The sequence below is a fragment of the Mustela erminea genome, chromosome 20 (assembly GCF_009829155.1).
Source record: "Mustela erminea isolate mMusErm1 chromosome 20, mMusErm1.Pri, whole genome shotgun sequence".
Classification (NCBI taxonomy): domain Eukaryota; kingdom Metazoa; phylum Chordata; class Mammalia; order Carnivora; family Mustelidae; genus Mustela; species Mustela erminea.
In genome coordinates, this window is record NC_045633.1 from 34,162,175 (window position 1) to 34,186,818 (window position 24,644).

Sequence of the window (24,644 nt, forward strand, 5' to 3'; positions counted from 1 at the left end):
TCACTGAGCCATCCAGGTGCCCCCAATATACTTTTTTCAGCAAAATGAACCTAAAATAATTGAGGCAACTTAGTTGTTATGACACCAGATGTGCTTAGTTTTTTCAAAATGAAAAGGAAAGGGAAAAAACAATCATGGAACTCTGACTTGGTCTTAAGGAATCAGCAGCTCCGGCCCCCATTCCCCCCCTAAGATCAAGGTGAACTATCAGTATGCAAATCAGTAAACTTGCAACAAAAAACAAAAATATTCTTAAAATCTATATAAAAAAAAATCTTGGGGCCCCTGGGTGGCTCAGTGGGTTAAAGCCTCTGCCTTCAGCTTGCGTCATGATCCCAGGGTCCTGGGATGGAGCCCTGCATCGGGCTCTCTGCTCAGTGGGGAACCTGCTTCCTCCTCTCTCTCTGCCTGCCTCTCTGCCTACTTGTGATCTCTGTCTGTCAAATAAATAAATAAAATCTTAAAAAAAAATCTTATCGAAATAAAAAAGATCTTATTGGAGAAACCCTGAGATGAAAAAGACAATCAGAAATCTGAGGCCAATGTCTTGGCTTTTGTCATTTTACTTTCTGTTGGTTCTAATTAGACTAGCCTCAGATTCTGCATCTGGAAAATAAGATTAAACTCACACATACACACACACACTCGCCCCACCCCCACGACTTCATAAGAAATGTTTTGAAGATCAAATGAGCTGACTGACGGAAGAAAGTCCAACACATTCTTAAGAGGGAAATGCTAGATTTTCTACTAATCTGTCACACAAAGTAATACTCATTTCAAGTCTTTTTCAAGGCTGCTGGTGTCTTTGATCATTTTGTCTGATATTTAAATTCAGTTTTGTTTTTCTATTTATACCATACCTCATTCCAAGAAGAATGAAGCAAAAAAGTATGAATATTTTTTAAATTATGCAACCACAATTATAAAAACCATACATCAAACTAGGGGAGATATTCAATACCAACCCCACATCATCACCTACATAAAACAGACAGATGTGAAAATTTCTGAATCCATTTTCTGTTTTAAAAGCTCACAATCTAATCTAAATGGAGCTACCAGAGAAAACAAACTCATCTAAAAGTGTTCTATCTTGCTGTTCGAAAATTAGAGTAATCTTACCTTGTATGGATCAAGTAAAAAGTCACTGAACTTGCTAGGGAGGGAGTATTTCTTCACCAACTCGTCTTCTACCACCCACGGTGCATTTTCACCAGTACCAGCCCGTAACGCGTTATGCCGTATAAAGTATCGAAGTATCTCCTTATTTGGCGGGCGTTCTGTACGAATCAAGCTGTCTGCTGGCACATTACTGATGATCTAGGTGAACAAATACAAATAACTTACCACTGGGTAATAAGCAATTAACTACTGAGAACAAAGATTTATGTTCTCTCCAGAAAAATCATCGTCCCCTCTATAAAATACAGCTACTATAAGCTAAATGAAACAAAAAGAGGAATTTTCTAAGAATGTTAAACACATCCCTACACAATTTATCAGTATGTATCAAAGTCCTAAAAATGTGCATACCCACTGAACCATCAATTTCTCTTTTTTTTTTTTTTTAAAAAAAGATCTCATTTATTTATTTGAGAGTGAGAGCATGAGTGGGGTGGAGGGGGGCACGGGGAGAAGGAGAAGCAGACTCAGCACATAGTCTGATGTGGGGCTTGACCCCAGGACCCTGGGATCATGACCTGAGCAGAAGGTAGACACTTAACCGACTGAACCACCCAGGTGCCCCTGAATCAGCAATTCCTCTTGTTAAGAATTTAGAAGTAAGGGGCACCTTACTTTAGAAGTAAGGGGCTCTTTTTTTTTTTTTTTTAAAGATTTTATTTATTTGCCAGAGATAGAGAGAGAGAGTACACACAAGCAGGCAGAGAGGCAGGCAGAGGCAGTGAGAGAAGCAGGCTCCCCGCCGAGCAAGGAGCCCGATGTGGGACTCGATCCCAGGACCCTGGGATCATGACCTGAGCAGAAGGTAGACACTTAACCGACTGAACCACCCAGGTGCCCCTGAATCAGCAATTCCTCTTGTTAAGAATTTAGAAGTAAGGGACGCCTTACTTTAGAAGTAAGGGGCTCAAGTCGTTAGATGTCTGCCATTGGCTCAGGTCATGTTCCCAGGGTCCTGGGATCGAGCCCCACATCAGGCTCTCTGCTTAGCAGGGGGCCTGCTTCTCCCTCTCCCACTCCCCCTGCTTGTGTTCCCTCTCTGGCAGTCTCTGTCAAATAAATAACACCTTTAAAAAAAACACAACAGGGGCACCTGGGTGGCTCAGTGGGTTAAAGCCTCTGCCTTCAGCTCAGGTCATGATCCCGGGGCCCTGGGATCGAGCCCCGCGTCGGGCTCTCTGCTCAGCAGGGAGCCTGCTTCCCTTCCTCTCTCTCTGCCTGCCTCTCTGCCTACTTGTGATCTCTGTCTGTCAAATAAAATAAATAAAATCTTAAAAAAAAACAAAAAACAAAAAACAACACAACAATTTAGAAGTAAATGAACAGTCATCACCAACTGCTTATAAAATGAAAAAAAGAAAAGAAAAAAAAAACACCACAAAAAAATAAAAACCAGAAGGGAAAATTACATGAAGGTACATCAGCAATGGAACCATTTTTTATTTTATTTTTTTTTAATATTTTATTTATTTTATTTGACAGACATAGATCACAAGTAGGCAGAGAGGCAGGCAGAGAGAGAGAGGAGGAAGCAGGCTCCCTGCTGAGCAGAGAGCCCGATGCGGGGCTCGATCCTAGGACCCTGGGATCATAACCTGAGCCGAAGGCAGCGGCTTAACCCACTGAGCCACCCAGGCGCCCCTGGAATCATTTTTTAAATTAAAATATATCCATATAACGAAGGCAACCATTATATACATATAAATATATGTAATATACTGCACACAACATAGATAACCATAAAATATATTACCTATAATATATACAACCTTAGGGGAAAAACATTTCTTAATCAGGACAAATTTATCAGAATCACCTAGGGTGTTATTAAAATGCGATGTTTGGGCCCCAAATTTATTGAATCAGAAGTATCTCTGGCAGCAGAGCCTGGGCATCTACATCTTTAGTAAACTCTCCTGGTGACTAACATACACCCTACAACCTGAAAACACTGTTTTGGGAAAAATTTAATGACCTCACAGATGTTTACCGCATACTAAATGAAAAAAATCAAGCTACAAAATAGTACATACAGAATACTCCTATTTTTATTTAAAAGCTAACCACCAGGGGCACCTGGGTGGGTCAGTCAGTTAAGCATGCAACTCTTGGTTTCAGCTCAGGTCACGATTGCGGGGTCACGAAACTGAGCCGCATGTCGGGCTCTGAGCTCAGTGTAGAGTCTGCTTGGGACTCTCTCCCTCTTGCTCTGTGCAACCCCCAACCCCACCTCTCTAAAATAAATTTTTTTTTTTTTTTTTAAAGGTGTATTGTGACTCTGGATCAATAAACCAGTAAAACAAAGCACTACGTCATTTTAAAGGTATTTACTATTTTAGATTAGTAGCTTCACAAATTCCTTGTAAAAGCACTGATTAGGGGCGCCTGGGTGGCTCAGTTGGTTAAGCGACTGCCTTCGGCTGGAGTTCAGGGATCGGGTCCCGCATCAGGCTCCCAGCCCCATGGGGAGTCTGCTTCTCCCTCTGACCTCTTCCCCTCTCATGCTCTCTCTCACTCTCTCTCAAATAAATAAATAAAATATTAAAAAAAAAAAAAAAAAAAAAGCACTGATTAGAACTGACTCAGTTTCTGAGTTTAAGTATATTACAAATTGCTTTATTTTTAACTGGGAAGAGCTATTACCTGGGGAAAAGTCCTTAACTGCTGGGAACTGATTCTTATTTTTCAAACTAAGCTTGAAGCTCAAATGCAAATTATTTTTATACCCTAATAATTATGATCATATTAAAAGGAAAAAAGCATGCTATCTCTTAGAGAAAAAATACAATTTAACTTAAGGTCATAATTACAAAGACTAGAAAACCCCTCAGAATTTGTTGTAGAAACACATTCATTCATATTTTTTTTAGCACAGTTTCTCCGAGAAAACTAGCCCTACATTTTCTGAAGTAACATTTACTACGTGTAAAAGGTTTAATACAAAGTGCCAACTAACCTTATCTTCATTTTGTAATTTCACATCGTATTTGTGAGGCAGAAATTTTGGTGGAGCCCATTTCCTTTCTCCTTTTTTTAATGAAGTAGGGAGTTTTCGTGGAGATCTACGTGCTCTGTCATCTAATCAAATCAATAGAAAATTAGTGAAAAAAACAAGTCTTTAATTTCATCCATTCATTCATTACTCATAATCTTAATGAACACCTACTCTACACTAAGCACTGAATGATGGGGCACAAAGATGAATTATAAAATCCTTACCTCAGCAGATAGTCTATGAGTCTACAAAAATTACAGTACAATGTGATAAACTACTATAACAGACTGGTACAGAAAAATACAGTGAGAGGAAAGAGAAGTAATGTCTGACTTGGTCTGGAAGAAAAAGTAAGACTTGTTTATAGACTATAAGCAATGAGATGAGTGACTATGATCTAGACTGCAGTAAAAACTTCAAACCAAAGAGTTAAGAAGGGGCCAAATTACAAATAATTTGTTTTTGTTTTATTTTGTTTTAAGGTAGGCTCCATGTCCAATGTGGGGGCTTGAACTTGAACTCACAACCCTAAGATCAAGAGTCACGTGCTCTACCGACTAAGGCAGCCAGGAACCCCAACAATGAAAGCCATTTAAAGAGATGAAGGTGTCTGGTGGGCACTAAGGAAACAAAGGATTTCCATCTAACTATGGTGTGAACGATCACTACTATGAAAAAATTAAACACATTCTGCAGTTAGAAAATGAATGAAAAGGTCAGCTGAGACTAAAGACTGGGAATCACAAGAAACAGCACTAAACATCTGAATGAATTTAACTGGAATGGAGGTTCAAGAGGTTCAAATGGAGAGTCAAGAGGCATTTAGAAGACAGATTGGTAACCAACTAGATGTGGAACTGCTAACAGTTTCCAAGTTTTCTGTCTTAGGGACAAAGATGAGGGGGTCATTAACTGAGTAAGAGAACGTTGAAAGAAAAGCAGGACACGGGGCACCTGGGTGGCTCAATGGGTTAGGGCCTCTGCCTTCAGCTCAGGTCATGATCCCGGGGTCCTGGGATCGAGTCCCACATCGGGCTCTCTGCTCGGCAGGGAGCCTGCTTCCCCCTCTCTCTGCCTGTCTCTCTGCCTACTTGTGATCTCTGTCTGTCAAAGAAAGAAAGAAAGTAAAGCAGGACAATTCTTGTTGATGTGCCTTGGGAAGATAACATAAAGAGTAAGATGAACAATTTAGCCTTATAGGTGTTAAATTTAAACTGCCCGGACATACATGTGAAGACTGGGTCTAGAGGTAAGAAGTTAAGCTGACGTGGGTCTGGGAATCATCAGCCGTTACAGAGATTAAGAATTTAAACTGGGCAGGAATGAAATAGAACAATACCCTTGTACAAAAGAATTAAAAGGAGGCAGAACAAAATCCCATGAAAAATAATTTAACGTCAGAAAAAAATGTGCAACTCTTGATCTCGAGGTCATGAGTTGGGGAGTCCCATGTTAGGCAGAAGACACTTAAAAAAAAAAAACAAATAACCCCTCCTCCCAGAAAAGTAGTTAGGAAACCCAGGGAGACTATGGTATCAAATAGCTGAAAGATACAAGAGTGATCAACAGTGTTGGTCTGTGTTGGTCTGTTGGAACAGCAAAGTAAAACACAAAGGAGAAATCAGTTAATTCTACAATTAGGGAGGTCACCTATTAATCTTGTTGGGAACAGTCTGAGGAGTAAAGAGGCAGAAGGTACATTGTAACAGCATAGGACATAAACTTATATTCAGAAAGTGGAGAGGACATTCTCAAGAATCTTACCTTGAATAAGTAAGACAGAAATAGAACAGGATCAAGGGAAGATATGTTTTTGTTTTTAGAAAATGAGACTTTGTTTATAATCTGAGAAGAACCATTAGAAAGAGAGTTTAAAACACTGTATAGTAGAGGGGCACTTGGGTGGCTCAGTTGGTTAAGGGTCCAACTCTTGGTATCAGCTCAGGTCTTGATCTCAGGGTCGTGTCTTCATGCCCCGCATTGGGCTCCATGCCAGGCATGGAGCCTACTTTAAAAAAAACAGCGTATGGTAGAATGATAAAAGTTTACCAAGACCTTGAGAAACTAAGAGGGAACGGTATTCACTTTTTTTTTTTAAAGAGTATTATTTATTTATTAAAGAGAGATAGAGAAAGAGAAAGAGAAAGACAGCGCCCAAGCAGGGGAACTGGCAGGCTTCCCGCTGAGCAAGAAGTTAGATGTAGGGCTAGATCCCAGGACCTGCTGAATCATGACCTGAGCTGAAGGCAGACACTTAGCCGACTGAGCCACCCAGGTGCCCCAGAGGGAATGGTATTCAAAGCACAAGTATCTTGGCCAAGAGAAAAGAGAGCTCCCTTCTAAGATGGAGAACAGAGTCCTACGAGGGAGGTTAGAACATAAACCTGAAAAATTCCTGCTTCCTTCCACAAAGTAAAAGGAAAGGTCACATGGTTAAGAAAATATTTTGCATAGTAGAATTTGCCTCTCATATTTCTACGGAAATTCTAATGAATTTTTCCCCTGAAGAAATGCAAATATACCATAATATTAATTCTACTCTTATCTACTACTCTTATCAACATAGTAGCAATAACATTACATCCCAGTAATTAAAATCTGCACTGAAGGCACACACTCTAAAAAATAAGCCAAAGCCTAAAACCAGCAGTTCCTGGTACACAATGCTTAAGGTATAAAACTAACAGCTGTAACATATCACGGGTATTCCAATGATCCTCATTCTAGAAGAAAAGAAGTGTTAGAAGACAGATCTGCCAACACCTACCCAAAACAACCAAGCCAAAACAGGAACTGTAACACACATATTATAAAGCTTCAGTGTCAAAAGAAGAGACTGAAAAACGCAGACATTAGCATTCGTAATACAGCAGAGAAGAAAACAGAACCGCAGCATCAACAGCGAGAAGGGAGCAGCTACACGATCTCCAAAGCATCCTTGGGACTGGGTAAGGACGGCCCTCTAAGACCATCTGTACATATCCCAGACCCCCAGAGACACAAAACAGAATGGAAGGCAGACAGCAGAACATTTTAATGTAATATTCTAATTCAAACTTTGTGACAGTTAAAGAATGAGGGAAAACTGTTTAATCCTCGAATAGTCACAGAGAAAGGGACTGATAAACACATACTCTGAGTGCTCCTATTTTTAGAGAGAGAAGGGATCTAGTCAAATTCCTTATTTACACAAATTAAAAAAAAAAAAAAAAAAAATCACAACAACGAAGCCCTCAGAGGCTGAAAAGTCTCCCCAGTAAGCAACGTCTCAGTTTCTCAACTTTGAAAACATCACTGGTTAAGTCTCCAGGTCCCTAAAAATTATTTTTAGTGTTTCACAATTCTGGCAGCTCCCATCTGAGAGGGACCTGAATTACAGAATATAGACAAAAGGAAGTATCTTAAAAGCACCACACTGACTTAAAATATGAAAAGAAACAGAAATTAGAATTAGCCCCTCCTACGCCAATCCCCCTACTTCCACACTCACTTCCATATATCCAACTCAGAAAAAAGGAAAGTAAACCTTTTTTTCCCATCCTGGGTAGACAGGTGCATGCACACAGATTTCTAAGCAGCCAGAGGTAATGACTTCCCAATGGTCTTAACTGTACAGGGAGATTTAAATATTTTGTGTGTGGGGGAGGTGGATTTAAAATCTTAATTCACTTGCTGAATATTTTGCTTTCTGAATCATAAATGAACAAAAACATGTCTAGCTATCTACAAAACAAGACCAATCTAAGTGCAGGAGAACTCAGAAAGATCTGTGTCTAGAATAAGCAGAGTAGCACACTCACTAAGGAAAGCCAGTATCATACGTACTAATACTCTCTCTCCTTCCTTCTTCCTCTTTTACAATCGCTTCCTTCTTCTGATGATCCTGAGGAATCTGACCCGAGTTCTCTTTGTCGCTGGAGGGAGAGTCACAGGAACCATCCGATTTCTTCTCAGCGGCCTCTTCATCTACTTTTTCCAAAGGATGAATCTTCACAATCCTCACCTTGAGCATTTTTTCCTTCCCAACCTATAAAGGAGACGGGCGAGAATAGTAAGAACCAGAAAGCGAGATGTTTAGAATTTATTATCCAATATCCATCCCACTTCACCTGATAAAAATTCACTCAAACTCTGAAGTAGCCAAGTAGTGATTTTTCTCGACTTCATTTCTCAGACTTCTAAATTGAAACAGGATACCTTAAGAAATAAAGTGACCACCATCTAGTTCATGATTCACACACCAATGTCCTAAGGCCAAAAGGCAATCACTACACTAACCTGACATATATGTAAAATACAGTTCAAGAATTTCCATTTTTTTGGAACGCCTGGGTGGCTCAGTTGGTTAAGCAGCTGCCTTCGGCTCAGGTCATGATCCCAGCGTCCTGGGATCGAGTCCCACATCGGGCTCCTTGCTCGTCAGGGAGCCTGCTTCTCCCTCTGCCTCTGCCTGCCATTCTGTCTGCCTGTGCTCGCTCTCTCCCCCTCTCTCTCTCTGATAAATAAATAAAATCTTTAAAAAAAAAAAAAAAAAAAGGATTTCCATTTTTAAGAAAACCAACTCTACAGGAGCATCTGGCCGACTCGGTAGGAAGAACACACGTGATCTCAAGGTTGTGAGTCTGAGCCCCATGTTCGGTACAGACTGCTTCAAAATAAAATCTCAAAATTAATAAATTTCAACTATACATAATGATATCCAATTATTCTAGAATCACGTGTTGAAAAGACAATCTTTTCTTCACTTAATTATCTTTCTACCTCTTATCAAAAATCAGTAGTTGAGGGCACCTGGGTGGCTCAGTCAGTTAAGCATCTGACTCTGATCTCAGCTCAGGGCTGGGAGTATCAGCCCCATGTTGGGTTCCACAATGGGCATGCAGCCCACTTAAAAAAAAAAAAAAATCAGGGGGCGCCTGGGTGGCTCAGTGGGTTAAAGCCTCTGCCTTCAGCTCAGGTCATGATCTCGGGGTCCTGGGATCGAGCCCCACATCGGGCTCTCTGCTCAGCGGGGAGCCTGCTTCCTCCTCTCGCTCTCTCTGCCTGTGTCTGTGCCTACTTGTGATCTCTATAAAATAAATAAATAAAATCTTAAAAAAAAAAATCAGTAGTGTGTCTATGGATGGATACGTCTATTTCTGAATGCTACTCTGTTTCACTGATCTAGCAGTCTGTCTATCTTTATACCAACTGCATATAATCTTAACCAAAATCGGACAGTATTATACCTAACTTTGTTGTTCTTTGTCAAAGTTCTTTTTGGCTGGGCTCTGCATTTCCACACTAATTTTTTTTTTTTTTTTTTTTAAGATTTATGTATCGGGGGTCCCTGGGTGGCTCAGTGGTTTAAGCCTCTGCCTTCAGCTCAGATCATGATCTCACGGTCCTAGGATCAAGCCCCACATCCAGCTCTCTAATCAGCAAGGAGCCCGCCTCCCCCTCTCTCTCTGCCTGCCTCTCTGCCTACTTGTGATCTCTATTTAATAATAAATAAAATCTTTAAAAAAAAAAAAAAAAGATTTATGTATGGGGCACCTGGATCTCAGGTCATAACCCCAGCATCCTGGGATAGAGACCTGCATCAGGAGTTCCCTGCTCAGTGGAGAATCTGCTTCTCCCTCTCTTTCTGCCCTTCCCCCCCGACTCAGGCTCTCTCTCGCTCTCTCTCTCTCACAAATAAATATACAAAATCTTTTGTTCTTTTTTAAAGATTTTATTTATTTATTTATTTGACAGACAGAGATCATAAGTAGGCAGAGAGGCAGGCAGAGAGAGGGGAGGAAGCAAGCTCTCTGCCAAGCAGAGAGCCCGATACGGGACTCGATCCCATGACCTTGGGATCATGACCCGAGCCAAAGGCAGAGGCTTTAACCCACTGAGCCACCCAGGCGCCCCAATATATAAAATCTTTAAAAAATAATAAAATGGGGGCGCCTGGGTGGCTCCGTGGGTTGAGCCTCTGCCTTCGGCTCAGGTCATGTTCTCAGGGTCCTGGGATTGAGCCCCCGCATCGGGCTCTCTATTCAGCAGGGAGCCTGCTTCCTCCTCTCTCCGCCTGCCTCTCTGCCTACTTGTGATCCCTGTCTGTCAAATAAATAAATAAAATGTTAAAAAATAATAATAATAATAAAATGAAGATTTATTTCAAAGACAGAGAGAGAGAGAATGCAAGCCAAGGAGAAGGGGCGGTGGAAGAGGGAAGTCAGAGGAAGCGGACTCCCCCACTGAGCAGGGAACCTGGCGGAGGGTTCCATCTCCCCACCTAGAGATCACGACCTGAGTCAAAAACCAAGTTGGTGGTGCCTGGGTGGCTCAGCGGGTTAAGCCTCTGCCTTCAGTTCAGGTGATGGTCTCAGGGTCCTGGGATCAAGCCCCGCATCAGGCTCTCTGCTCAGCAGGAGGCCTGCTTCCCTCTTTCTGCCTTCCTCTCTGCCTACTCGTGATCTCTGTCAAATAAATAAATAAATCTTTAAGGGGGGGCCCCAAGAGTTGGACCAAGCCACCCAGGCACCCTTCCACAGGAACTTTACAATCAGCTTGACAATTCCTACAGAAGAGCTGCTGGGATTTTATTATTATTTTTTGAGTATAGTTGAAAAGCTGCTGGGATTTTATTGCAATTGTGTGAATCTACACGTCAATTTAGGAAGAACTGGTATTTTAACAATACTGAGTTTTCCAATCCACGAGCAAAGATATATCTATCATTTAAGGCCCTCTTAAATTTCTCTCAGGAACATTGTATACTTTTTAGTGTATGGATCTTGTGTATCTCTTATCAAATTACTCCCAGAATATTTCACATTTTTTGACATTACCATGAATGGCTGATCTTTCTGGGAGCCTGGGTGGCTCAGTCGGTTAAGCATCTGCCCTCAGCTTGGGGCATGACCCTGGGTCCTGGTTCAAGTCCCACATCGCGTTTCCTACTTAGCAGGGAGTCTGCTTCTCCCTCAGCGCTTCGCCGCTGCTCATGTTCTCTCTCTCTCAAAAACATACAAATAAAAAATCTTTAATGGTACTGATCTTTCTAAATTTTAATTTCCAATTGTTTGGTTTTTCTATTATTTATCTTGTATCCTGCTACCCTGCTCATAAACTCACTTATTAGCTCTAGTAGCTTTTATGGGAGATTCCAGGAGATTTTCTACATAGACAATCATACTGTCTGCAAATAAAGATAACTTTATTTCTTCCTTCCCAATATAGATGCCCTTTATTTCCTTTTCCGGACATACTACTGACTAGAACCACCAATATAATGTTAAATGGAGTGGAAGAGCAGACATCCACTCTTTTACCATTAGGTATGCTGTTAGCTGGAGATTATTCTGTAAATACCCTTTATTAGATTGAAGGCATTTCTATTTGCAGTTTGTTGAGAGTTTTTATTAGAAACTGATGCTGGATTTTGTTGAACGTTTTTTGTGTATAAAATGAGATGACCATATGGTTTTTCATCCTGTTTGTAAGGAGAATTATAAATTTATAGCAACTTTGCATTTATAGAATAAACCCCACTGAATTATGATAAACTGTCCTTTTCCTAGTGCTGGATTTCATTTGCTAAAATTTTGATTAGAAAATTTTGCATCTCGGGACGCCTGGGTGGCTCAGTTGGTTGGGCGGCTACCTTCGGCTCAGGTCATGATCCCAGCGTCCTAGGATCGAGTCCCCCGTTGGGCTCCTTGCTCTGTGGGGAGCCTGCTTCTCCCTCTGCCTCTGCTGCCACTCTGCCTGCCTGTGCGCTCTCACTCTCTCTCTCTCTGGCAAATAAATAAATAAAATCTTAAAAAAAAAAAAAAATTTTTGCATCTGTGTTCACAATGGGGTTTTGTGAACACAGACTTTTTTTCCCTAATGCATAGTTTTTTCTCTTAATGTGCTTATATGGTTTTGGTATCAGGGAAATGCTGACTTTACATAATGAGTTCCAAAGAGTTCATACCTCCCTCTCCTCTTCTATTTTCTGATAACATTTGTATAGAACTGGTATTGTATCTTCCTTAAATGTTTGACAGAATTCACCAACGAAGACATTTGGGCATGAATTTTGTCAAGTTTTTTTTGTTGCTTTGTTTTTTTAAGATTTTATTTATTTATTGGACAGAGCACAAGCAAGAAGAGAGGCAGGCAGTGAGATTGGAGGGAGCAGGCTCCCTGCTGAGCAGAGAGCCCAATGTGGGACTCGATCCCAGGATCCTGGGATCAAGACCTGAGCCGAAGGCAGAGGCTTTAACCCACTGAGCCACCCAGGCGCCCCTCGTCAAAATAATTTTAATCACAAGTTCAATTTCTTTAATAGCTATATTAGGGACTATTAAGGTTTGTATTATTTGTTGTTGAATGGGTTTTGGCAGTTTGTATCTCTCAAGGGATTTGTCCACTTTAGCTGTCAAATTTGCTGGTGTCGAAAATGTTCATGATATTCCCTTATTACCCTGTCAATATCTGTAGACTATAGGTATCACCTAATTCTTCATATTGGTTAATTTGTGTCTCTTTTTTTCCTGGAAGTTTGGTTGGAGGTTTATTAATTTTACTGAATTAGCAGCTTCTGGTATCACTGATTTTCCTGTTTTCTATTTTACTAATTTCTACTCTGATCTTTACTAAATCCTTTCTTATTCTGTTTTCTTCTATTTAATTTGCTCTTCTCTTTCTTATCTCTTAAGGTAGAATCCAAGGTCAACGCTTCAAGACCTCTTTTTTCTTAAAAAAAAAAAAAAAAAGTTGTCTGGTTGTTTAGCACTATACATCCCTTGCCGTCTAGATTTTGGTGAGTTCAACCCACAGGAAGCAAGAGCAGAAAATCAGATGATGGTAGAGGAAAAGTGACGTTGGGGTATTTATTCCCTTGACTGTCTCCCTAGAAAACTGGTTACATCTTACTAGCAAAGTACTCTTCTACAACGACACACTCTCTTCTAGTTCCAGTACCCACTTACTCCCTTGTTTCTTTGGGGTTTAGGAGTGGTAGTCTCTCTACTGTTGGTAGCAATTGGGTACTTAACCTTTCCTCGACAGTCTTCCTTAACCGAGATCACACTGCTGTCTGTCGTCCACAGTCCCTTAGTTCAATCCAGTTCCATTCCACCATTTGAATATGCCATCTGTTTCCTGCCAGGACTCTGACTAACGTGAAGTATGTGATTAAAACCCACAGACATTACAAACAGAAAAAGAACTAGCTAGGAGCTCCAGAGAGTCAAAGTAAATTAGGGAAAAGAACAAGAACTTTGGAACCACACAAACAGACAGAAGTTTGAATCCTTGTCCCAACACGTCACTACTGGCTACTGGTAAAGCTACTAAGCCATTCCCCTCCCTCATTTCTCTTGCCAGGCTGCCTTTTTCTGAGGCTTTTAAAAAAAACCAGGGGGAGGCCTGGGTGGCTCAGTCAGTTAAGCGCCTGCCTTCAGCTCAGGTCATGATCTCAGGGTCCTGGGATTGAGCCCATATCACATTCCCTGCTTGGCAGGGAGCCTGCCTTCCCCTCTCCCTCAGTCCCTCCCTACAGCTCATGCCCTCTCTTGCGCTCTCTCTCAAATAAGTAAAATCTCAAAGAAAAAAGAAAAGGCGATATTCTCTTTCCCAGCCCCCGTGCAGCTCGGGACGGCTACATAGACACAGTCTAGCCAGTAACCCCACACAGTAAGGGTGAGGGTCGAGTGCGTGCTTCTGGTGAAGTTTTCTTATGACGCTCAGGTAGGCACTTTCTCACTCTGAACACAATCCCAAGTTCACAACCGAGAGGGAACAAGGCTAAGGACACAACTCAAAACACTGAACAGAGCAGAGCAGAAAGACGAGAAGTACAGGTCCTTGACAAAACTACCCAGCCTCTATCCCAAACCTGGTACCACCTGCCCCTAAGACATGCTATGTGAGACAATTAAAGGTCTTCACTGCTTAAGCCAAGACTACTCAAAGCATGTCCCCAGAGTGTGGTCATCACACCCTGCAGCTGGTCAGAAGTGCATACTTTTGGGCCCTACCTCTGACCTTCTGAACCAAACTGTCAGGGAATGAATGGTGCCCAAGAATGTGTCTTCAGAAGTCCTCCATGTGATTTCATTGAGGCTCAAGTTTGAGAAGTACTTAACACTGCTAGTCGGCTATTTTGTTACATACAGCTGAAACCATTCTTAACTAAAACATATCAATCTGGTGACGCCTGGGTAACTCAGTCTGGTTAAGGGGTTGCCTTCAGCTCAGGTCATGATCCTAGGGTCCAGGGATCGAGTCCCGCATCGGGCTCCCCAATCAGCGGAACACCTGCTTCCCCCTCTGCCTGCCACTCTCCCATTTGTGCAGGCTCGCTCTCTCTGACACATAAAATCTTTAAAAGAGAAAGAAAATCAATCTGAACAAGATATTTTAAGTTTGGGGGTTTTTTTTTTTGAGTGATCTCTACACCCAACATGGGACTTAAACTCATGGCCCCAAGATGAAGAGTCACGTGCTCCCCCAACGGAGCCAGCCAAGAGCCTTACCTCAACAAGCTGTTTAAATATTTGAGCCTGACATGCAACATGCACCCAGTGTTTACAGCAGCAACGTCCACAACAGCCAAACTATGGAAAGAGCTGAGATATCCGTCGACAGATGAATAAAGATATGGTGTGTACACACACACACACACACACACACACACAGACACGCACGCACGCACAATGGAGTATATTACTACTCAGCCATCAAAAAAGAATGACATCTTGCCATTTACAATGACGTGGCTGGAACTAGAGGATTAAGTGAAATTAAGTCAGAGAAAGACAAAAAGCCTACGATTTCACTCACATGTGGAATTTCAGAAATGAAACAAATGAACATGGGGGAAGGGAAGGAAAAATAAAATCAGACAAAATCAGAGAGGGAAAAAACCGTAAGAGACTCTTAACTACAGGAAACAAACTGAAGGCTGCTGGCAGGGCGGCGGGCGGCGGGGATGCGTAACTGGGTGATGGGCACCGAGGACGGCACGCGATGGAATGAGCACTGCGTGCTCTATGCAACTGATCAATCACGAAAGTACCTCTGAAATTAATGATACACTGTATGTTCATTAAACTGAATTTAAATTAAAAAAGAAAAATAAATTTAAAAAATAGATAAATAGGTGAGTTGTTTACCACCTCAACATTTTTTGTGCACATTCTGCAAGATATTACGGCAGCAATCAGCCCGATTTCCAGGACGTACAAATATTTAACAAATGTTAGTCCCCTTCCTCCTGAATCTTACTTTAAGCTTTCAAAGGATTATACAGGGACTTCTTTAGTGTTAGGTTTTCACTTTAACCATTGCTACCCTGGTACTATCTGGAGTAGAAAATTAAAAAACAAATTTAGTTTAAAAAAAAAAAAAAGAAAGAAAGAAAGAGGGGCGTGTGGATAACTCGGTAGGTTAAGCCTCTGCCTTTAGCTCAGGTCATGATCTCAGGGCCTTGGGATCGAGCTCCACCTTGGGCTCTCTGCTCAGCCGGGAGCCTGCTTCACCCCTCTCCCTCTGCCTGCCTCTCTGCCTACTTGTGATCTCTGTCAAATAATAATTAAAAAAAAAAAAAAAGATTTTACTTATTTGTCAGAGAGAGAGAGAGAGCATGTGAGCAAGAGAGTGCGCACAAGCAGGGGGGAGGGGCAGAGGGGCAAAGGGAGAGGGACAAGCCGACTCCTCACTAAGCAGGGAGCTGGACTTGGGGCTCGATCCCAGGACCTTGGGATAATGACCTGAGCCAAAGGCAGATGATTAAATGACTGAGCCACCCAGGTGCCCCAACAATTACCGTAATACTAACATAATGTTAAACATTCCCAACAATGAATACAGTTCTAAAATTTGTTATAGTTCCTACACTATAGTTCCTAACAGTTCCTTACAATATCTGATACTAAGGAAAGCAAACTTCAAACATAGCACAGTTTTACAAACAGAACCACACTCTGTGATCTATGCTGGAAGCTCTAATCTTAATGTACGGCTAGTGAGTCAAATCGTACCCAAAAAAACATGGGCTTACCTCAAAATCACACTCTTCTCCCACAGCGTATTTTGTCATGATCTCCAACCAAGCAGTATCTACTAATTTCTCTAAAGAGGCTGTGTTATGGTGAACCATTTCCAGAACAAGTTTCTCGTACCAGGCCGGGAACTCCTCCTTCAAACTAAACAAACATGTTATTAGTTACCAAGAAAATGCAGAAAAATCTATTAGAGAATTAATTCAAGTTAGTGCAAACACTTCTTTGGCAAATATAAGCAGGCACTGGGGAAAACAAAGCTTTAAAACCATGTGGCACGCAGGACGAAGGAGGAACTGCTAAGAACCTCTGTCAGATGGGCCTACCCAGGTTAATTTTCTCATCTGGAAAATAAAATTAACAGGCACATCATCTGTAAGGCTCAACAATTCCCCATTTGTTTATATAGGAGATTTCCCTTTTTAGGTGTGAATTATTTACTCATATCCTTACCCCCACCCTTTTTTTTTTTTTTTTTTTTGCTAGAAGCCCAAATCTTGATTCTATTTGTGTTAAGTCTCAATCAATGAATTTTTTCCTACGTATTCACATTCATTAAAAGGTCTCATAATACCTTGTGAGGTATCTAAAATTTCCACTTTATGAATAAGAGAAATAAATCAGGAAGGGTTAACAAGATGGAACCATAACTTGAACCCAAAGTCCTTGCAAAAGTAGAACAATGAAGTACTACTTTTCACTTAATAAACTAAGAGAAGAATTTTCATTAACATACCCAACAGCAACAAATGAGGAGTGCGATGTGGACTGCACCACAGACCGCCTATCAGGCTTATAATTGTGATACTCCCAGTCATTCTGCGCTGTTCAGACCCAAAAATGTTCCTCCAACTGACTGCTAGCCTTAAAAATCTCTTATCATACTGCCTTACAATTTACCTACGGAGTCACCTGCTATTCCCCAGTCCAATCAGCAGAAGTCTCTCCGCCTCTGTTAAGGCTGTTACCTTTGTCCTCTCCCTACCACTCTCCCTCCCAGCTTAAGCACCACCCCAAGATGCCCTCAGACTTCCTACCTCCACAAGGCCTCTCCTGACCCCTATAAAAGCCCGCTCTCCAGCAAGCCTCCCAGTCACCAGGGTTCAAAGGTCACTATTCACAGTTACTTCTGGGCAGGGAGGCTGGACAGTGATGCTGTTCAGATCTTTGTATCAGCTCTGTATTGCTCACATTCTTTTTTTGTTTTTTAAACATTTTATTTATTTATTTATTTGACTGCAAGAGCAGGGGGAGAGGAGCAGACTCCCTGCTGAGCAAGGAGCCCAACGCAGGACTCTGGGATGATGTGAGCCGAAGGCAGCTGCTTCAGTTGAGCCACCCAGGGGTCCCTGTATATTGCTTACATTCTTTTTTTTAATTAATTTTTTTTTAAGATTTTATTTATTTATTTGACAGAGAGAAATCACAAGTAGGCAGAGAGAGAGAGAGAGAAAGAGAGAGAGAGAGGAGGAAGCAGGCTCCCCGCTGAGCAGAGAGCGAGACGCAGGACTCAATCCTAGGACCCCAAGATCATGACCCGAGCCGAAGGCAGCGGCCCGACCCACTGAGCCACCCAGGCGCCCCATTCTTTTTTTTTTTTTTTTAAAGATTTTATTTATTTATTTGACAGATAGAGATCACAAGTAGGCAGAGAGGCAGGCAGAGAGAGAGAGAAGAGGAAGCAGGCTCCCTGCAGAGCAGACAGCCAGATGGGGCTCGATCCCAGGACCCTGAGATCATGACCTGAGCCAAAGGCAGCGGCTTAACCCACTGAGCCACCCAGGTGCCCCTATTGCTTACATTCTCATAAAAAGTACGCATAACTTTTATGAATGGAAAAAATGTGATTTCTACTTTGAATAAAAACTGTAAAACCATGCTTTTTCAGTAATCCCTCCCCTCACACCCTATATTCTGTTCACTAACAAATCACATCAAACATATTCTTTAGAACTTCCCTCTGCTATAATGGCTTCTAAGGTCAAGTGAGTTTGAAACCCACAAGGTTAAACCAAGCTACAATTTCTTTACTGGAAGTCTTCTGAAAACCTTTAATATGCTCATGTGTTTTATGAATTTTCAAGAACAAAGTTAGTAGAGCTTTTCCAAAGTTAGGGCTAAAAACACTCTTCAAGAACAATTACAGAAGCCATCTTATTAGTTCTACTCCCAATAACGCCATGACTTTCTATGTCAATACTATCCCAAGGAAGCCTGCATCGACTTCCCATCTGCTCGTCCTTCTCTAACTCACCCTATACACTGCTTCTAGATTAATCTCAAAGCCTAACTCCAATCTGATATTTCTCTCCTGTTCAAAAATTATTGTTGTCCTACTATTCACTAAATTAAATACAAATGTCTCATCCTGTCTTCTATAATTTGGTACAAACTATCCTGTCAAGGTCACCTTCCTCAAGAAGCCCCATGAAGGGGCGCCTGGGTAGCTCAGTCGTTAAGCATCTGCCTTTGGCTCAGGTCATGATCCCAGGGACCTGCGATCGAGCCCCACATCGGGCTCTCTGCTGTGCAGAAGTCCTGCTTCTCCCTCTCCCATTACCCCCGCTTGTGTTCCTGCTCTCGCCATCTCTTTCTCTGTCAAATAAATAAAATCTTAAAAAAAAAAAAGGCAGCCCCATAAAGTTTTCCCTAACGATTCCAGGTCAGTCCCTAGCCTCTAAATTCCCATCGTTTGTCTGCATTTAGAAAAGCGTACATTATTCACATTTTGAAACTGAATTCTCTTACTTATTCCTAACAGTGTTTCACTTGATTCTCTTTGGGTTTTTCTGGTACACAATCATATTACAAGTACCAACCACTGACTTGCTCCTTAGTACTCTTCATACTCTCTATTGTAGGTCACTGGTCACCATCTTTTTATTTACAACGAATTTTCATCACACATATCTTTTTGTCTCAAAAAGACACCCAGAAAAGGCAGCATTATCTCTATTTGCAAAAAGCAAACAGTAAATGCTTATATAGTGCAGAGGATAGTGCCTTAACACCATAACCAATTCCAGAATAAGTCAAACATGAGACCTGCCCTCAAGAAGTCTACAAGCTACTATGAGGGCCGGCAACAGCCCATGGGCCAAATTCAGCTACCCACTAGTTTCTGTACATTAAATTCTCTTCTATTTACAGCCATTCACATTCATTTACATTTTACCTATGGCTGTTTCCACTGTACTATGTCAGAGATGAACAGCTGAGACAGAAATCATGCGGCCCACAGACCCTAAAATATTTACTAACTGGCACTTTACAGGTAAGGCAGGCTAATCCCTGGTCTAATGTACAAAACAAAACATATACATAAAGTACACTAATCCAAAATGGAACAATGTAAGTGACCCAGCAAAGAAGGAACAAGCACCAGGTTAACAGACTCAACAATTACTAGTCAGTTATGAAGCCATTACTAGAACCAGGTCTCAACTGAACCTAAGGCCTTCACACCAGCAGAAGAGCAGAAGAGTATCAGATTACTCAACCCTATGCTCTCTGTTCTTCTGCTATCAAGAGAAGTCAATGAAAAATCCACAGAAGAAGCTTCTCTTCTTAGTTCCTAAAAGATTTCTATTTTATCATCACCCCTGGTTTCCTGTATCTTTTGCAAGCTCCTACTGCCCAAAATTGTTTTCTTTGGGGAACACCCAGTTGAGTAGGTACTCTGAACACAGACAGGATTTTTTTAAAGATTTTATTTATTTATTTGACAGAGAGAGATTACAAGTGGGGGGGGGCGGGGAGCAGGCTCCCCACTGAGCAAACAGCCAGATGCCGGGCTGGATCCCAGGACCCCGGGGAACATGACCTGAGCCGAAGGCAGAGGCTTAACCCATTTAGATAAACTGTCTTCAAACCATGTATTTATTTTTGATAGCTACTGAAAGACTGTCCTAAATTTCAAATGACCACAAAATAAAGAAATCTTTCTGATTTGCTGCCTCTGTATTACTTCTAGATTATTATCAACTTCCTCTCCTAGAACCACATTTCCAGGGGCACCTGGGTGGCTCAGCCGGTTAAGTGCCTGACTCTTGATTTCCGCTCAGGTCAGGATCTCAGGGTTGTGAGAACCGGCCCCGCCAGCCCCACACTGGGCTCTGTGCAGAGCATGTAGCCTGCTTAAGATTCTCTCCTTCTCCCTCTGCCCCTCCACACCCCTCACGCATGTACTCGCTCTCTTTAAAAAAACAAAGCAAAACAAAAACTGCATTTCCAGGGCGCCTGGGTGGCTCAGTGGGTTAAGCCGCTGCCTTCGGCTCAGGTCATGATCTCAGGGTCCTGGGATCGAGTCCCGCATCGGGCTCTCTGCTCAGCGGGGAGCCTGCTTCCTCCTCTCTCTCTGCCTGCCTCTCTGCCTACTTGTGTTCTCTGTCAAATAAATAAATAAAATCTTTAAAAAAAACAAAAAAACAAAAAAACAAAAAAACTGCATTTCCAGAGTATTTTCAAGGTAAAAGAATAGAGCAAGAACACACAAGAGCAGCTAAGTAAGTGTACACAACTATATATTCCACATACTTTGTTACCAGCAAAATGCCACTAAGCAAAGGCACTAAGACCCCAACACATTGAACTCATGTAATCTAGTCCAATGTATGCCCATCATTTTAAATATAGTTTTACTGTCCATCCTCCCCCCTTCCTAGTAGTATGAAGATGGTGCTAGAAGGGCAATGCTTTTATTACTTACAGTTCAGCAACTTCCTGTTCCTCCTCCCAGGCCTCCTTGTGTGTCAGCTGACTGCTCCCGGTACTCTTACACGTCCAAATGCGCTCACTGTACCTTTCCAGGCGGGCCTCATACTCTCTGTTAGCGGTGGCTCAGGAAAACGATATTCAAGCAACAGAGACAACTTATCCACACCCATAAAATACTTTATAACATAAAGAAAAAACTACAGCATCCTTTTTATAATGTACAGCATAAAAAGCTAAAATTGGAGTTTTCAAGTGGCAAATCCAAATAAAATGATTAAAGCTCAAGAATGACTAAAATGGTTTGTCATGGTTTTGTTTTACAAATAAAATATTAGTATTGTAGGGGCACCCGGATGGCTCAGTCGGTGGAGCACGCGACTCCTGACCCTGGGACTGCTGGTTCCAGCCGCACACCGGATGTAGAAATTACTTAAAAATAAATTTTAAAAATTAGTATTTTGTTACGTGATTTCTTCACTTCACCTATTTCATCTTAAGAAGACTCCCACAGCACTGAAAATTTGTAATATAAAGGTAAATTAAACACAAGTTGTAAGGAAGAACAATTTAAGGTGTGTGGAATTGTTACCCAACTGAGATGGTCAGCAAGCTTAAGAGTCTGCGCCGTGGAAAGATGAGCGAGGACTGCCCCAGGCTCACAGGCAGTCTGGAATAATCCTGCGCATATACTAATGATCCACTTACTAGAAGCCGTCCAGTCTACCTCAGAATCACCTGGTGGTTGGTCCTCAGAGTTTTGTTTTGGTTTGTTTTTAAGATTTATTTCTTTATTTGAGAGGGGGCGAGAGAGTGTGAGAGGAGAGAGGGGTCAGCGGGAGAAGCGGACTCCCCGCTGAGCAGGGAGCAGGATGCGGGACTCGGTCCCAGGACTCCAGGATCCGGACCTGAGCTGAAGGCAGTCGCTTAACCAATTGAGCCACCCAGGTGCCCGGTCCTCAGAGTTTAAAAAAATAAATTCCATAAAGCCCTAAAAATAATTTTGATACCGTATTTACCCAGTCTTTACGTTGTCTCCAATAATACTACACTCAAAGTCGCTTAAGAAACGGTCGTTCAGTCTTTGTAAGGCAGATGAAGAGATCGGCCTTTAGTTAGTGCCATATAAATGGTAACTTTCCACACCTATCCCGACTAGAATTCACTATCAGCCAGCCACATTCAAATTCAAATGACAACTAACTAATTAGGCACAGCAACAGACGCTACCAAGAAAATAAACTGATACCACAACTACAGAATTAGCTGCCAATCTCTGCACTTTCCGAGTGACGCTTTTTATAGTAGTTGACATAAATGTATTTAAACAGCCCTTCTGCGGGCGCCTGGGTGGCTCAGTGGGTTAAGCCCCTGCCTTCGGCTCAGGTCATGATCTCAGGGTCCTGGGATCGAGTCCCGCATCGGGCTCTCTGCTCAGCAGGGAGCCTGCTTCCTCCTCTCTCTCTCTCTGCCTACTTGTGATCTCTCTCTGTCAAATAAATAAATAAAATCTTTAAAAAAAATAAAAAAATAAAAAAAAATAAACAGCCCGTCTGCAATATTACCTTACAACTAAGCAAGTAATTCATTGTTTATATATGGAGATTCTTTGTTTTCCAAGGTTAATGATCAGTGAAAAGACAGAGGACAGGGAAAAATCCAGAAGTAATCCAGAAACAGTAGTTTTAGCCAAGAGTATAGCACCTTCCCTTACTGTACCTTTCTCTGAGTCTGCCAAAAACAAAACAGTAAGTCTGTTTTCCTGCGGGCGGGGGGTACTATTATTTAAATGACTGAACAAAAGAGCAGTACCACCAAAAGCCAGGAGGCAAGTATCCATATAATATTACATAAATGCAATCTCACTGAAAATTTATAAAAACTTACAGGCAGGAAACAGCATGCCTTCCAAAGCGACATGACCGTAATCGATCAACAAGATTAAGTTTGTTTTCTGGTTTTGTCTATTTCCACTGGGGAAGGGGAGGTAAAATAATGACAGAAAGAATCATTAAGCAGACTGAAACATTCAAAACGTCTGATAACACTAACACAGTATTTACTTACACTGAAGAAATTCACTGGGCGATCAGAGAGAACATGAGACAAACATGTCCTAAAGAAAGAATTTTAGCTTTTGTTATTAGCTGTTATTTTTAAAGGCAGGAATAATGTGCCCAGTCATCCTCCTTTGATCTAGACCTACAGGGCCAGCTGTAGGCTGGTATCACCCGGATGCCCCAATGATGCCCCAATGATACCTCCAATCCAGCCTTTTCTTATTACCCCTTCCCTCCCTCCTAAGCTTGCTCGGTAACAGTGATTGCCACAAAAAGACCCTCGTGTCCAAGTCAAAAAGCAAGGAATCAACCTCAGCTCTTTAGTCCCTATGTGCAACCATGCACTTACTGCTCAGTTCAGCCCCTCCTCTTCCACAACAGAGCCATTATTCAAATTCAGCTTCGGAACCTCACTTCTCAGCTAGCCAAAACATTTTTAAACATTTTAATTGGCCTCACTGGTAATCCTCCTCTGGTCTTTTATGCTTCCCACCCAAACATCCTTCTTCTCAAACGTATTTGTTTTTAAACCCAGCTCTTCTTCCTTTAAAATCTCATTTGCCCGCTGGCCCCTGAAATGCAAATATATTCATACTGGGAAGCAAGCCTCTGGCTCCCACAGGACTGAAAATCACTCCACCAATCAAGATTTTGTTGAGCAAGTTCCATGATTTTTATTCTTTTAAGAAAAAAAAAGGGAGAAGCTTTTTTCCTCGATACGTATTTAAATACCAAATATTTTTTAAGATTTTATTTATTTATTTATTTGTCAGAGAGTGAGCACAGGCAGAGTGGCAGGCAGAGGCAGAGGAAGAAGTAGGCTCCCTGCCGAGCAAGGAGCCCAATGTGGGACTCGATCCCGGGACCCTGAGACCATGACCTGAGCTGAAGGCAGCTGCTTAACCAACTTAGCCACCCAGGCATCCCTTTTTTAAAGATTTCATTTATTTGACAGACAGAGATCACAAGTAGGCAGAGACACAGGCAGAGAGAGAGAGAGAGGAAGCAGGTTCCCTGCCGAGCAGAGAGCCCGATGTGGGGCTCGATCCCAGGACCCTGATACCATGACCTGGGCTGAAGGCAGAGGCTTTATTTAGCCCACTGAGCCACCCAGGTGCCCCTTAAATACCAAATAATTTTTTACTGATTACGCTTTTGCAAACCATAAAAGAGCCTCCTACTCTGATACGTATCTTCCTCACCCTCCTTTGAAAATTCAGTATCAGAAGAGCATTCTCATTCTGGGGGACTGACTGCATCCATTCCCCTAACTTCAACTACTACTTATCTGCCAGGAATTTCTATCAGCAGCTCAGTCTCCTCTCTGAAATCCAGGCTCCTAGAATACACCAGCAATACAAACACCTCCATTCGGATATATGCACAGCAACTCAACAGAACTTCCAAACTAAACACTCACTTCCTACCCTCCCCACCCATTCCCAGGCAAAACTAAAAGGAAACAAACACTAGCCCCTCGTCCAGCGTTCTCTTATCTGAGAATGACCCACTAACCAAATGACAACCAAAACATTATCCTTATTTCCTCCCCAATCACCAAATCCTATCAAATCTACCTAACTTATTTCTGAAATCTACTGTACTCCTCAGGGGGTAGTAAATTTGTGCAGACCTCCAGCCCTGTGGCCTGGTTGACCGCATAATGGC

General features: G+C 41.9%; 1 protein-coding gene across 3 annotated transcripts in view; it reads right to left on the minus strand.

The window, feature by feature from the left end:
• Window positions 1–24,644, minus strand: part of BAZ1B (bromodomain adjacent to zinc finger domain 1B) — a 68,923-nt gene that overhangs the window by 38,943 nt on the left and 5,336 nt on the right. For 2 of the 3 annotated variants that reach the window (XM_032326780.1, XM_032326782.1), the window contains exons 2-6: window positions 20,912–21,028; window positions 16,203–16,347; window positions 8,006–8,207; window positions 4,142–4,263; window positions 1,126–1,323 (exon numbers count right to left, since the gene is read on the minus strand). In XM_032326780.1, coding sequence (XP_032182671.1) covers window positions 1,126–1,323; window positions 4,142–4,263; window positions 8,006–8,207; window positions 16,203–16,347; window positions 20,912–21,028 — 784 coding nt within the window. The remainder of the gene's footprint in view (window positions 1–1,125; window positions 1,324–4,141; window positions 4,264–8,005; window positions 8,208–16,202; window positions 16,348–20,911; window positions 21,029–24,644) is intronic. The other variant, XM_032326781.1, reaches the window with a different exon arrangement.